The 14,761-nt window shown below is 39.3% G+C and overlaps 1 protein-coding gene across 1 annotated transcript in view; it reads left to right on the top strand.

The window, feature by feature from the left end:
* DNAH8 (dynein axonemal heavy chain 8) overlaps positions 1-14,761 on the top strand; it is a gene marked incomplete at both ends in the record, with an annotated part of 333,524 nt that overhangs the window by 141,329 nt on the left and 177,434 nt on the right. The window contains 5 exons of the mRNA XM_079713152.1: positions 3,083-3,255; positions 5,307-5,485; positions 10,802-10,989; positions 14,125-14,211; positions 14,302-14,409. Coding sequence (XP_079569278.1) covers positions 3,083-3,255; positions 5,307-5,485; positions 10,802-10,989; positions 14,125-14,211; positions 14,302-14,409 — 735 coding nt within the window. The remainder of the gene's footprint in view (positions 1-3,082; positions 3,256-5,306; positions 5,486-10,801; positions 10,990-14,124; positions 14,212-14,301; positions 14,410-14,761) is intronic.

The following is a 14,761-nucleotide window of genomic DNA, read 5'->3' on the forward strand; positions in this document are numbered from 1 at the left end:
ATTAATAAGTTAGTGCTTCTAATAATGAACAGTTAAGTATTATATGTATTTCTTAACTTATATGAACCTTCCATCTGCTTGGTCCTTTTTTACAACTATCCAGTATAGTTGTATAGCTGTAGACAACTATACACTGTCTACAAATATCTATATTTGGAAGTTTTAACAATCATATGTGTATATTCACCATTGGCATTCTGAAAGTCTGGAATCAACTGATGTGATTTGAACTAATTGTTTCATTAAACCAATAAACAGGGATGTGATATAATTTAGGTGGGCTTGGTCATGAGTTACGATAATGTTAGTTCATAACTTGGCCCCTGTACAGAGAGGGCAAGGAGAGCCTGAAGAGAGAGGCATGTTACTCCAGGTTGGTAGGTGGAAGTTTTAATAAGCCAGGAAGTTTACTCATGAGGCTTGTCTTGGGCAGCCACAAGCAGAGTAGATCTCTGCATTTGTCTGCCAAAATTTTCTAAGTTTATATAGAGGCCTTAACTGTCGCATATACCATCCAGATGGTCTTGACAACACATTGCTCTCTCAAGGCTGCGTCCTTGAAAACAGCCCCACTGTGGGAACAGTGGGCAGAATGCCCATTCCAAGGACAGGGAAGGGGATGAGGAGCCTCCAATTGCCTGCGTCCATCCAGCTCGTGGGTCAACCTGCAGTCGTGTCTTCTAGATTACCTCTTCCAATAGATGAGCCAACTGTGAAAGAAGTCCAGATTGAATAGAACCAAGCTTCAGGGAACTCTCATGGCTGTTCAATTGATAGTGTCCAACAGGGCATCATGGGCTTGCTTTGGGCAAAGTTCCGCAGGGTGGGAGTAAGAGGGATGATATTTGAATTCCCTTTGGAAATAGAACCCTAACCAGTGGTCTTGAGCAGTAGTTATCTATTATGGGGTAGGGGCCCCAGGTGGCTTTGATATTGCACCATTTGACTAGTTTTGTCTTTAACTACCACTGCTTTATTCTGTTTGATTTTATCTATCTTTTAGGCATCTTTTTCCTTCATCAGAGACACATAATTCATGCAACTTGGGGTGCTTTTTTAGAGACTATGATCCCCGGCTACCTGTTTCAAATTTGTATCAAAAATTCTGATCACATAAGTTGTATTTATTGAAGATTGAAGGACATGTAGTCTGTCTATTCCCCTGTAATCCAGATCCTTCTTTCTCAAAGTGTTGTATGACAGTCAGTTGCATTGGGCCTCACCTAGGAGCTTGTTAGAAAAGCAGAATCTTCAGCCTCCCCACCAGACCTACTGAACCATAATCTGCATTTCAGTATGATTTCCAGGTGATTCATATGTGTATTAAAGTTCCGGAAACACTGTTCTTGGATTTCTCTGGTTCAAGCTAACCATCAAAAAGCCGCATACTTAGACCATATTGCTTTGGCCTTCTACAGATTTGCTTTCACTGAATTGCAATTACCATTATACTTTGGCTTTCCTTGAAGTCCACTTCAAGAAACGTTCACATGGAATCCATTATTATACCTGCTATGAATGTACTATTGAGGATATCTATACATCTCTCACTGACTCTTAAAGCTGACGTCTCATGGAAGAAATTTCTTTTTAAAATCAAAATGTTCAGCACATCTTTACTTTCTGTACAGAATGGATTTTTTAAAAGAAAATATACACACAATTAAGACTATGAAACTGTTTTCTTTTTGTCTTAATTGCTACTGAACTCATGGTCAGTTTGCATTCCAAGTAAAATGAGATCTCATGGCCAGCATATATGCATTTTATTTTCCCATGTATAATGCTTAGAATAGACTGATGTACAGTAACAACTCAGTAAATATTAGCTATTCTTCTTTACTTCTTCCCCCTCCACCCCTTCTTTACCATCTTATTGGATTGTTGAAAGTAGCTAGCTGACCGCATCTCCATGGCTGAGGGTCCTGTGTTAGAAAACAGAGTCCCTGGGGGTGATATTGGACTATGTTACCTGAAAGCAGCTCTTTTAAGCTGATGAATACAAACTGCATTTTAAGAGGGAAGATAGGAATTCTTAACTGGAGGGGGAAGCAAGATCATAAACAATGAAACAACAACAAAATGCAAGATGGTAAATAGCATGAAGACTTGATTAGATGGAGAACTGAGCATTGTACAGTTGCCAGAGTCCATTTTTTAGTGTCGAATGACCTGGAAGTGGGCCCTGGGTTGCGGAGCAGTGAAGGGGACCACTTGCCACTTCCTATATTGGTTCCCCTCAGTGGGCAGGACTGGGGTTTCTCCAGGTTTGCTGATGCAAAGTCGTGAAGCACTGTAGAATGTGGTGGTGGTGGGATGTTGTTCCTAAACATACTCACCTGGTTTCTATCTCTTGCATCCATGGTGGTGGGAGCCCAGTACTTCTTGCCCCATGGGTATAAGCTGATGACTGGGCAGATTGATTGGTTTGGTCACAATGCTGGTGCAAGAAGTCATGTGTGCATATATGACCATGCATTTCTCTGCTTAATCCCTTCCCATTTCTCATGGCTTCCCATTGCCATGAGAACAATGCCCAAGCTCTTTCCTCTGCCCTGTGAAACCTCAGCTCTCACTCTTTCTCCAGAGTCCTGGATGCCTCAGCTGTACTGAACTTCTTTCAGTTTCTTGAACATGCCAGTCAGATCTTCTGGGTCTTCATCTAGAATGTTTTGCCCTCCCACACCTCCATCACCCCTTCTGTTTTATTTCCCTGGCTAATTCCTACTATTTTTGCAGGGTTTACTTTAGATGTTTCTTTCTCCAAGTATCCCCCTCAGGCCTTCTACACTAGGTGAGGTCTTCTTGCTACATAATTTCATTACCCTGCGTTTCTTTTCCTACTTTATTGCAACTACTTTTACAACTATTGTCTTTTATCCTCTTCTGTCAGCTCCAGAAGGCAGGAACCATGTCTGTCTTTGTTCACCCATCACAGTGTCAGGCCTAAGGAGGGACTCAGTAAATATATGTTAAATGAATGAGAATCAATTCCTGAATGAGTGAATAAAAACTGCCCATATGCTTGTGTTTTATGCTACTGCAACGCGGTACTAATCTCTTTGTATTTCATCTTTTTAAGGTAAAAATGCATATCAAATCAGTTACTGATTTTGAATGGCTAAAACAGAGTAGATTTTACTTTAAGGAAGATTTGGATCAAACAGTGGTGTCTATTACAGATGTTGATTTTATTTACCAGAATGAATTTCTGGGATGCACTGATCGTCTTGTTATCACTCCATTAACAGATAGGTAGGAAACTCCATTTTTATTATTCCATTTTTGTAATTAAGTCATGTGCTTAAAATTGTTTTAAAATTGCATTTGAGGGACTTCCCTGGTGACGCAGTGGTTAAGAATCTGCCTGCCAATGCAGGGGACACGGGTTTGAGCCTTGGTCCGGGAAGATCCCACATGCCACGGAGCAGTTAAGCCTGTGCACCACAACTACTGACCCTGCGCTCTAGAGCCCGCGAGCCACAATTACTGAAGCCCGCTTGCGTAGAGCCCGTGCTGTGCAACAAGAGAAGCCACCGTAATAAGAAGCCCATGCACCACAACGAAGAGTAGCCCCCACTCGCCGCAACTAGAGAAAGCCTGCGCACAGCAACGAAGAGCCAAGGCAACCATAAATAAATAAATAAATTTTAAAAAATTGCATTTGAAATGTTAACAAAAACATTGCTGTCGTGTGGGGTCCGTGATAGCTCATCAAAGTCTAACAGTGAAACAACCATCCTTGTTAGTTAAATGCACATACACATTACATTTTTATGAAATAGAAAAAGATAAAAGAATAAAAGCACTCTTGGTTGTTGACTAAGGGTAATTTAGTAATGAAGTTTAGATTGCAAGATGGACAAATGTCTCTAGAACCATAAAGGGGGTCATTAGAATTGCAAAGAAGGAAAGGACCTTGGAGGTGGTCTAGTTTAGTCTCCTGTTTTTTCAAATGTGGAAATTAATACCTAAAGTGATGTTTCTTGGCCAGGTCTGAATAATCAGTCAACGGCAGATCCCCTCACCATTCTTTCCAATATAAGACACTAGACAAGAGCTGGGTTTTTTCATCTTTATATGTCCCGCAATTACCTGGTTCCATATGCTGTGCGTAGAAGACAATACACGTTTGTAGAATTGACTTAAATTGGGTCATAGAACAATGAATTCTGCTGTTACTTTAAATAGGGCTGCCTCCAGGTAAAATTATGATACAACCCAATTATATCTTCAACCTCCTCTAGACTCATCCAACCTCCCTTTATATGCCCAGTCCCATCGAAGTGTAAATTTTTCAGGGTGTTTTCCCTTCAATCGATGTTTACATATAAAGCTTCATGCCTTACGGAGCTTTACTAAGTTTGCTTAGATCTGAAGTAAATATAACTGAAGCTGGATTAGGGATACAAGGAGATTCATTATATTGTTCTTTTTTTTTTTTTTGCGGTACGCGGCCCTCTCACTGTTGTGGCCTCTCCCGTTGCGGAGTACAGGCTCCGGATACGCAGGCTCAGCGGCCATGGCTCATGGGCCCAGCCACTCCACAGCATGTGGGATCCTCCCGGACCAGAACACGAACCTGTGTCCCCTGCATCGGCAAGTGGACTCCCAACCACTGAGCCACCAGGGAAGCCCAGATTATATTGTTCTTTACATGTGTCTAAATGAGCGAAACATTTCATAGTAAAACGATTTACTTGCAATGGTGTGCTGGAGCTGGCTTGTACCAGCTTGCAAGAGCCAACGTCATGCATCTCTTCCCAGTTTTGTGCTATCACATTGGTAGCTTGTTATCAGCCATGGTAGAAGTATTTATGCCACAGAAATCAGCAGACATAAAAATCAGATTTAGGGAATTCCCTGGCGGTCCAGTGGTAGGACTCCACGCTTCCACTGCGGAGGGCACGGGTTCGATCCCTGGTCAGGGAACTAGAATCCCACATGCCATGTGGCATGGCCAAAAAAAAAAAAATCAGATTTATTTTTGTTCCTGGAGAGCCCATTGTTAAACATCTGCCAGTACACTGCTGCTTATTTGATTCTCTGACTTAGGGTTTATCATGACCACAATGGAAGGAAGGCCTGCAGGTTTTTTACGTCAGAGTTGAGTGATTTTGCAAACACTGTATTACTTCTAATGAATATCAGATACTCCAGCCTTGTTTGGTTGCCTGTCTCTTATGTGGGCTGCTCAAATTCTAAAACAAACAGGCTCATTCCAATCACACTGGACTTTTGCTTGTGCTTTACTGTAACATGTGTTATCCCATATTCACAATGCTTTATCTCATTCACTTTCGCAGATGCTATATCACTTTGGCACAGGCTTTGGGAATGAACATGGGAGGGGCTCCAGCAGGACCTGCGGGCACTGGCAAAACAGAAACTACGAAAGACATGGGAAGATGCTTGGGAAAATATGTGGTCGTGTTTAACTGCTCAGATCAAATGGATTTCAGGGGGCTAGGAAGGATTTTTAAAGGCAAGTGTCAAACACTTATTTTTGGTGAATTTATTTTTATTGCAATTAAATGTTATTTTCTGATAGAAGTCTAAAATGGTAGTATGCCACATAACCAAAATTAATATAGGTTGATGCATATGATATTGCCATTTTTCTGGGTCAGAATGGCTGGATATCATCAATTTAATATTGTTCAGTATTATTGCTGGCATTACAGTCCATGAGTTGAATGTGTATTAGATGATGAAAATGTAATCTATTACTGCCTGAAACAATGGTGGAGGAGATAAGATCAGGATAGCAAACTGATTACACATGTGACTTCCCTTCCTGCATTAAATCCCATTGAAATGAAAGATTTTTATTATTTATTTATCTACTTATTTTTGGCCACGCTGTGTGGCTTATGGGACTTTAGTTCCCCTACCAGGGATCGAACCCGGTCCCTCTGCAGTGAGAGCATGGAATCCTAACCACTGGACCACCAGGGAATTCCTGAAAAATTTTTTTAAAGGATGGTAACACTAGAAAACAAGAAGTGGGGAGGCTTCCCTGGTGGCGCAGTGGTTGAGAGTCTGCCTGCCGATGCAGGGGACATGGGTTCATGCCCCGGTCCGGGAAGATCCCACATACTGCGGAGTGGCTGGACCCATGATCCATGGCCACTGAGCCTGTGCGTCCGGAGCCTGTGCTCCGCAACGGGAGAGGCCACAACAGTGAGAGGCCCGCGTACTGCACAAAAAAAAAAAAAAAAAGAAGGGGGGGCACCACAAGATGGGAAATTTTGAGAATATCTGGAAAGATAGATGGTTTCAGATGGACAAAGAAAAAAGATTAGAGAGCACTTCAGTCTTAGAACTCAGTGCTCTGTGGTCTTCTTTTGGTGATCGTATGTAGACCCAAACTTTAAATACTATCTAAATGATCAAATTTACGTCTTTAGCTCAGACTTACCTTTGAAACTCTGGATTCACATAATACAACTGATATCTACTCCTTGACATCACCACTTAAATATCTAACAAGTCCAGATTCACTGTATCCAAAACCAAACTCCTGGTCTTCCCTCCCTGTATCTACTTCTTCCTCAGCCTTTCCTGACACACTAAACACCCACTCCATTCTTCCAGATACTTACACACAAATCTTTGACTTATCCTTTACAGCTCTCTTTCCCTCATACTCACATCCAACTGTCAGCAAACACTATTAACTCTACCTTCAAAATACATCCAACACCAGCCACCTTCTATTATCCCCACTGCTATCATTCCTAGTTCATGCCAATCATCATCTCTCACCAGTGCTACTCCAATAAGCCTCCTAATTGGTCTCCCTGAGTTTACCCTTGTGCTCTCCATTCTAATCTCAAAACTGGCTCCTTCCAATTGTAAGTCAGATCATGACACTCTTCTGCTGAAAGCTGGGCACTGGCCTCACTGAGAGTAAGAGCCAAAATCCTTATGATGGTCCTGTATTGTTTTATACAGTCACACCTGCTCCTTCCCCATTGCATGGCTGTGACCTTCTGACCTCATTTCCTGATACTATCCCCTCACTCTCTCTACTACAGCCACTTTGACCTTTGTGATGTTTCCCAAACATCCTGAAGTACACTCCCTCTTCCATATGATTGCTATTCCTTAGATTCTTCCCCAGATATCCATCCACATAGGTCACTTGATAAAGGGCATCCCCAGCAAACATCATACTGTCGAAAATTTGAAAGCATTTTCTTTGAGATGAGATATAAGATGAGGATTTCCATTACTGTTAGTTCTACTTATCACTGTATTCTGTATCCTGCCCAGTTGCAGTAAGGAACAACAACAATAGCGACAACAAAAATACGAAGACTGGAAATAAATAAATATAAAATATAGTTATTTACAAATGATACGGTAGACAGTAAAGAAAATTCAACAAAACTATAGAAAGTAGAATTTAGCAAGTTCACTTGAATATGAAGTCAACACACAAAATAAATTTTATTTTAATTAACCACGCACAAAAAAAAAGAAAATGAAAATTTCAGAAAGATATCATTTAGCACATAATTAATGGAGTGTGGTATTTGTGTAGGGGTTGATAAATAGCCCAGTGGAATATGGTAGAGAATGCAGAAATAGGCCAGGGACACTTGACATATGGAAAAGGTGGTATTGAAAACCAGTGATGAAGAGATAAGCTTTGCAATAAGTCATTCTGGTACATAGATGATTAATATTTAACAAGGGAAATTGGATCCCTACATATATAAAAATTGGATCCCTATAACATGTATAAAAATCAGTTCTGGGGATTAAACACTTAAATGTGGTAGGCAAAACATATATGGCTTTTAGAAGGTAATAAAGGCAAATATCTTTGTTCTCAGAGTAGAAAGGGACTTTTTATACAAAAATTACAAACTACAGAGAAAAGATTGATACATTTAAACAGGGTAAGAGAATATCCCTGTAATAGATACCATGGGATTGCTCATCCAGCTCTTATCTTTAGTTACTTGCCTGTTGGATATATATACATTGTACAGTTCAGATTTGAACTGAGCAGTTCCACTTATACAGAAAAATTTTTTTAATTAATTAATTTATTGACTTTTTGGCTGCCCTGAGTCTTTGTTGCTGTGTGCGGGCTTTTCTCTAGTTGCGGCGAGGCTACTTTTCCTTGCAGTGCGCGGGCTTCTCATTGGGTGGCTTCTCTTGTGGAGCACGGGCTCTAGGCGCGCAGGCTTCAGTAGTTGCGGCCCTCAGGGTCAGTAGTTGTGGCCCTCGGGGTCAGTAGTTGTGGCACACGGGCTTAGTCTGTGGCATGTGGGATTTTCCTGGACCAGGGCCCGAACCCGCATGCCCTGCATTGGCAGGTGTATTCTTAACCACTGTGCCACCAGGGAAGCCCTACACAGATTTTTTTAAACTAAATACATACTACAGTACTACATGATCTCAGGTTGGTTGAATACCTAGATGTGGAACTGTGGATCTGGGAGGGCTGACTGCAAAGTTATATATCGATTTTTGACTGTGTGGAATGTCCATGCCCCTAACCCCTGCGTTGTTCAAGGGTCAGTTGTGCGTGTGTGTGTATATATACATATATATATATATATAATTTTACAGTCTTTTGTGATACATCTCTAAGAAGGAAAAAAAATAAGCTACAGACTGAGGGAAGATATTTTAACCTGTATAGCTGACAAAAGATTAATATCCAGCATTAAGAAAGATTTTCTTCGGCCTTCCCTGGAGATCCAGTGGTTAAGGCTCTGCGCTTGCATTGCAGGGGGCAGGGGTTCAATTCAATCCCTGGTCGGGGAACTAAGATCCCTCATGCCGCATGGCGTGGCCAAAAAAAAAAAAAAAAAAAGAAAGAAAGAAACAGAAAGAAAGATTTTCTTCAAATCATTAAGAAATGCAAAACAATAATGGGATAGCATTCTCACTCTTGCCAATTGGTAAGAATCGACAAGTCTGACAAACCACTGTTGGTAAGGGTGTGTAGAAACTAACCCTTGGTACTTCTTCTGTGTGTGTAAGTTGGTAGCACTGTTTCAGAGAACAGCAAATAAATCAAATTTATTAATTTGATTATATACTATATGTATTTATACTGTATATGTACAGTATTTTATAGATATATAGAAAAATAGATACACACAACAAATTTTGAACGAGCAAAGTACGTAGCATTTGTGAATACATGCATAGGAGCAGTAGTTTAAAAACATGCATAGGAACCATTGACATCAAATTCAGGATAGAAGTTAACCTCTGGAGAAGGAGGGAGTGTGGATCCAAGAGAGACATACGTGGACTTGAACCGTAGTTCTAATATTTTATTCTTTAGGATGAAATCTGAAGCAAAATTGTTAAGATTTGATAGGTGGGTACATGGGTATTCATTATATTATTCATTATAATTGCCTGTCCTTAAAAAAAAAATTAAACCCAAAGAATCACTTTTTAATCAAAGAGAAAGTTCTTCTGTGGATCACTCCTGGCTTAAGGGTTGAAGATGGTTGAGAGAAGCAGACTAGAGCACCAGGTAAATCCAAGAATGCCAAAACTATAGCAGAAAGCAGAGAAAAAGAAAAGAAAGTGGCTATCTCCAGTAGTTTTCCTCCATGTAAAAGGTCTGAAGTGGGAGTCCTGACAAAGATCAGTGCCAGGTGGAGGCTTGTGCCAGAGAGGCAAGCACTGCACCAGGTCAGACCTCATGCTCCAGACCCAGAGGGTAAGCTCTCCTGCCTCTCTCATCCCTTCCCCCAAATCACCAGAGGCAGCCATGCATCCTGCAAACAGGAATTTGCATTTGGAATGAGGAAATACACACATATGAAGAGATAACCAAGTATCATAAAAGATTTGAAGGCATTAAGGAGACCTACTGACCACTTAACTGATTAATAGAGGAAACCAAAGAAAATGCAAAAGTAACTAAAATTAATGGCTTTAGAGAGATTCAAGAATTTACCACATACAACCAACTAAAGAAAAAATAAGCTGCTATGAAAAGAATAACAATTGGAATAATCAGAACTTGAAAATAAAAATTGAGAAAAAATAAAAACAAAAAACCTCTGTTGAGTTGGAATATCTAGCCAAGAGAGTGTATTGCAAAAAGAAATGGAAAGTTTGAAAGAAAAATGTAAGGGCCATAGGGGTAGGTATATAAGTTCCAATATCCACATAATGGAAATTCCCAAAGGAGAGAGAAGAAAAAGTGTGTGTGGGGGTAGGTGGGGGGAAGCAATAATAAAAGAAAGAAGAGCATTTCATGCAGTTGAAAATAATGAAGGTTTTCATCCTTAGAGAATAGACAGGAGCAATGTTCTCAATATCCAGGTCTTCCTTTGTGCTGGGTTTTGTAAGAAATAAATAAACATCCTTTTGACCATTCACTGTCTCACCTAGTTTCCTGGCGTTTCTCTCATTGCAACAAGAAAGGAACAGAGTGATCTGACCCAGAAGGGGCATCCGTTATTTTGTTAATTTCCCGCAATATTATGGCTGCTTCACCCCCATCCCCACAGGAGGTGGCACATCAAGACTGAATCAAATTTTTGTCACCCTTCAGCATCCCTGGTGTAATGATGTGTCTATACTTTCATTTTGGCAGTGTACTATTTTCATTGTTTTGGTGATGAGGTACAAATAATTAAACCTTTGTATATCACTGGAATTAACTAAGTCTTTGTAAACAGCCAGGTATGAAATTTACATAAATTGTATTTCAATATAAAATTGTTTGAGAGTGCTTTGGAGAAATGATTGCCATCAAGAAGATATATTACAAAGTAAAACTTATCAGATTAACTGTTTTTCATACCAGGTCTTGCACAGTCAGGTTCTTGGGGCTGTTTTGATGAGTTTAACAGAATTGAATTGCCTGTATTATCAGTGGCAGCCCAACAAATTTACATTGTTTTGACAGCAAGAAAAGAGAGAAAAAAACAGTTCATTTTTTCTGATGGTGATTGTGTTGATTTAAATCCAGAATTTGGAATCTTCTTAACAATGGTGAGAACATAGGTTTATATATTTTTAATTTTTTTATTGAAGTAGTATAGTTGATTTACAATGTTGTATTACTTTCTGGTGTACAGCAAAGTGATTCAGTTTTATATATGTATATATTCTTTTTCATATTCTTTTCCATTATAGCTTATTATAAGATATTGAATATAGTTCCCTATGATATACTAAGACCTTGTTTTTATCTATTTTATATACAGTAGTTTGTATCTGCTAATCCCAAACTCCTAATTTATCCCTCCCCCACCCCCTTTCCCCTTTGGTAACCATAAATTTATTTTCTATGTCTGTGTGAGTCTGTTTTTGTTTTGTAAATAAGTTCATTTGTATCATATTTTAGATTCCACATATAAGTGATATCATATGATATTTGTCTTTCTCTGTCTGATTTACTTCACTTAGTATGATAATCTCTAAGCCCATCCATGTTGCTGCAAACGGCATTATTTCATTCTTTTCACCTCCTTGGTCAGGTTTATTCCTAAGTATTTTATACTTTTTGATGCGATTTTAAAAGGGATTGAAGAACATAGGTTTTTTTTTTTTTTTTTTTTTTTTTTTTGCGGTACGCGGGCCTCTCACTGTTGTGGCCTCTCCCGTTGCGGAGCACAGGCTCCGGACGCGCAGGCTCAGCGGCCATGGCTCACGGGCCCAGCCGCTCCGCGGCACATGGGACCCTCCCGGACCGGGGCACGAACCCGTATCCCCTGGCATCGGCAGGCGGACTCTCAACCACTGCGCCACCAGGGAGGCCCGAAGAACATAGGTTTTAAATGCAATTTATTGGTTTAATTATTACAGACTCAAATAAAAGTAAGCATATATTAGTGGGTAAATGACTGACAATCCAGGGGTCAGAGTATAGTCCCTGTTATATGATTTTTTTTGAGTAGTAAAAATAATCCAGACAGAAGATAAAATAGTGATATGTTAAAGATAAAAATAGCTACTGTTTATTGAGCACTAATTTTGTGTAAGGGGATGGGCTAAATATTTTATATATTGTATCAGACAGGGGGAAGCTAAAATAACAATCCCCAAATTTTAGTGGTTTAAAACCTCAAGGATTTATTATTCTCTCATGCCCCATGTCCACTTCGGGTTGATGGTGTCGGGGTGGAGAGGGCAGGGGATGCTTTACATGTCCTTACACTGGTACTGTCTCAATCGTTACTGGCTGTTGTAGCAAAGGAAAAAGAGAACAAGAATTATGCTCTGGTTCTTAGGATTTCTGTCCAGAAGTGACACAGGTCACAACCATTGGTTAAAACAATTTACTTGGCCATACCTAACTTTGAAGGGTCAATGAGGTATAGTCCCGTAGTATTTTGTATGGCGGATATTTTGTAACCAAGACACCCGAGGCTCAGGGAAATTAAAAAAACTTGCTCAAGTCACACAGCTAGAGAAAGATGTTATTGTCTGTCTAACATCAAAACCTGACTACTTAACCTCTACACATGGCTTTTCTCTGACACTTAATAAAGGATGATGGAAATGATTTAAAATTTCCAAAATAATTCAGCAAGGTCCTGTACCAAAGTATTGTAACAAATTTAGTTACCGTGTGATTGAGGGCAGAGCTTTGTGATACAATGTTGTAAAGACAGAAAACCAAAGGCATGAATAAATAGAGGTGTTTATAAATTGGAGAAGTGAAGTTAATGTTGAACTGGTTTTACTGATGCTTTTAAATGATCTCTATTCTGTTAAGTCTCTAAGTTGCAAGATAATACAAGTACTCTGAGTTTTAAGTGTCCTGAGTGGATAAAGATAAATTATAGGAAGAACAATCAGAAAATTTTCTGATAAGCTTTAATGTAAGCAAACAACCAGTTAAGCAGTTGGGGGTAAATATTAATAATCCTGACGTGATCAGTTATAACTCAGGAAATTAGATGAAGAAGTTTACTCAGTGTGATGCTGTGGCTCAGAAGAATTTAAAAGAATCTTAATGTTCCCTTTGGATTAAGAATAATATTGGAAATATCAATTAGATAATTGCATTAGGCTGTGAATAACTGAGACATGAAAAATAGTGGCTTAACATCTAAGGATGTGTTCTCTTAAGATCCTTCAGTGTTTCTACACCATCATGGTTTCCATCTTCAAGGCCACCTTATAACCCAAGATGCTACAGAAGCATCTCTGTTGCAGCCAATTGACTGAATCAACTGCCTTCAAACCGACATCAAGGATATTTCATACACTGTGTCCCTTTGTGACTCACAGTGTAGAATTTAATCACACCAGCTGCAAGGCAGGCTGGGAAGTGTGGTTTTAAACCTGGGTGGTGATGCACACAGCTTGCAACTGGGGTTCTGTGCCTAAGGATGAAAAAAAAGTGTATTGAGGGGCAGCCAGTAATGTTTGTATTCCCAGCACCTAGCAAGTTATCTGGCCTATTGACAGTGTCCAGTAAATGCTCAGGGACTGAAGGTTTCTTCATGCACTTTCCTAAAATAACTGCCTCCTCTTTGCCTTACTTGCCTTTGAACCCTCTAACATTTCCCTTGGGACTTTTGGTTCTGACCTGTCCTCAGACTTTTGCTACTTATTAGCTTCCTTTCCATCTCTACTTTTGTCCTTTTCAACGTTTTTCTCAACATTCCTGTCTTTATTTCCCTTCATCCCCAAGTTTTTTTTTTTAAATGATACTTTGTCAGCCACAGAACTCTATAATTCTCACTGCAAAGGATAATTGAAGAGATGAAATAAAAATTACCTAAGTAAACTGATGAATTTTCCTTCTCTTTTGATAACATATTTTAGATCATAATTACCCCAGTATTTACTCAGTTTTCTTTTCTATTTCCTTTTCTATTTTCTTAATAAATAGATACACAGATACTTAATTTTTGCTATACAGAGTGGTGTGTGTGTGTGTGTGCATGTGTGTGACTTTATTAGTATAACAAAAATGGAAATAGGTAAGAGGGAGTGTTGTGACATTAATAAATGTGGATAGTCCAGTACACATTTTTGTGAAAATAGGGACATTTTATGAATCTAATGTTTTTCAATACCCTCTTAGAATCTGACTTAGGGATTTGAAATGTATTTGTATTCATGAAATGAAAATTATATCAACAATTAAAATTAAATAATTTTAATTTTTAGAACCCTGGATATGCTGGGCGCCAGGAACTACCAGAGAACTTAAAAATTCAATTTAGAACTGTTGCTATGATGGTTCCTGATAGACAGGTATGCATCAGGATTTAAAAGCATAATACAGTTTATGTTCTTTACTTGTTTTTCACTAAGGTTGAAAAATCTCACTGTATTAATTTTCAGATCATTATCCGAGTTAAACTTGCAAGCTGTGGTTTTCTTGAAAATGTTATCTTGGCTCAAAAGTTTTATGTACTTTACAAACTCTGTGAAGAGCAACTTACTAAACAGGTAACTTTGTATATCTATTTTCCCCCTAGCAGAAAACTTGTTTTTTAACTTTGCAATTTTACCTTGATACATGCTAATTAGGGAGTTAAAAAATTCCTTAATTCTTTTCTTTTTTTTTTTTATTAGTTTCTGCTTTATAACAAAGTGAATCAGTCATACATATACATCTGTTCCCACATCCCTTCCCTCATGCATCTCCCTCCCTCCCACCCTCCCCATCCCACCCCTCCAGGCGGTCACAAAGCACCGAGCTGATCTCCCTGTGCTCTGCAGCTGCTTCCCACTATCTATCTACCTTACGTTTGGTAGTGTATATATGTCCATGCCTCTCTTTCGCTTTGTCACAGCTTAC

Source organism: Hyperoodon ampullatus (assembly GCF_949752795.1).
Source record: "Hyperoodon ampullatus genome assembly, chromosome: 10".
Taxonomy (NCBI): domain Eukaryota; kingdom Metazoa; phylum Chordata; class Mammalia; order Artiodactyla; family Ziphiidae; genus Hyperoodon; species Hyperoodon ampullatus.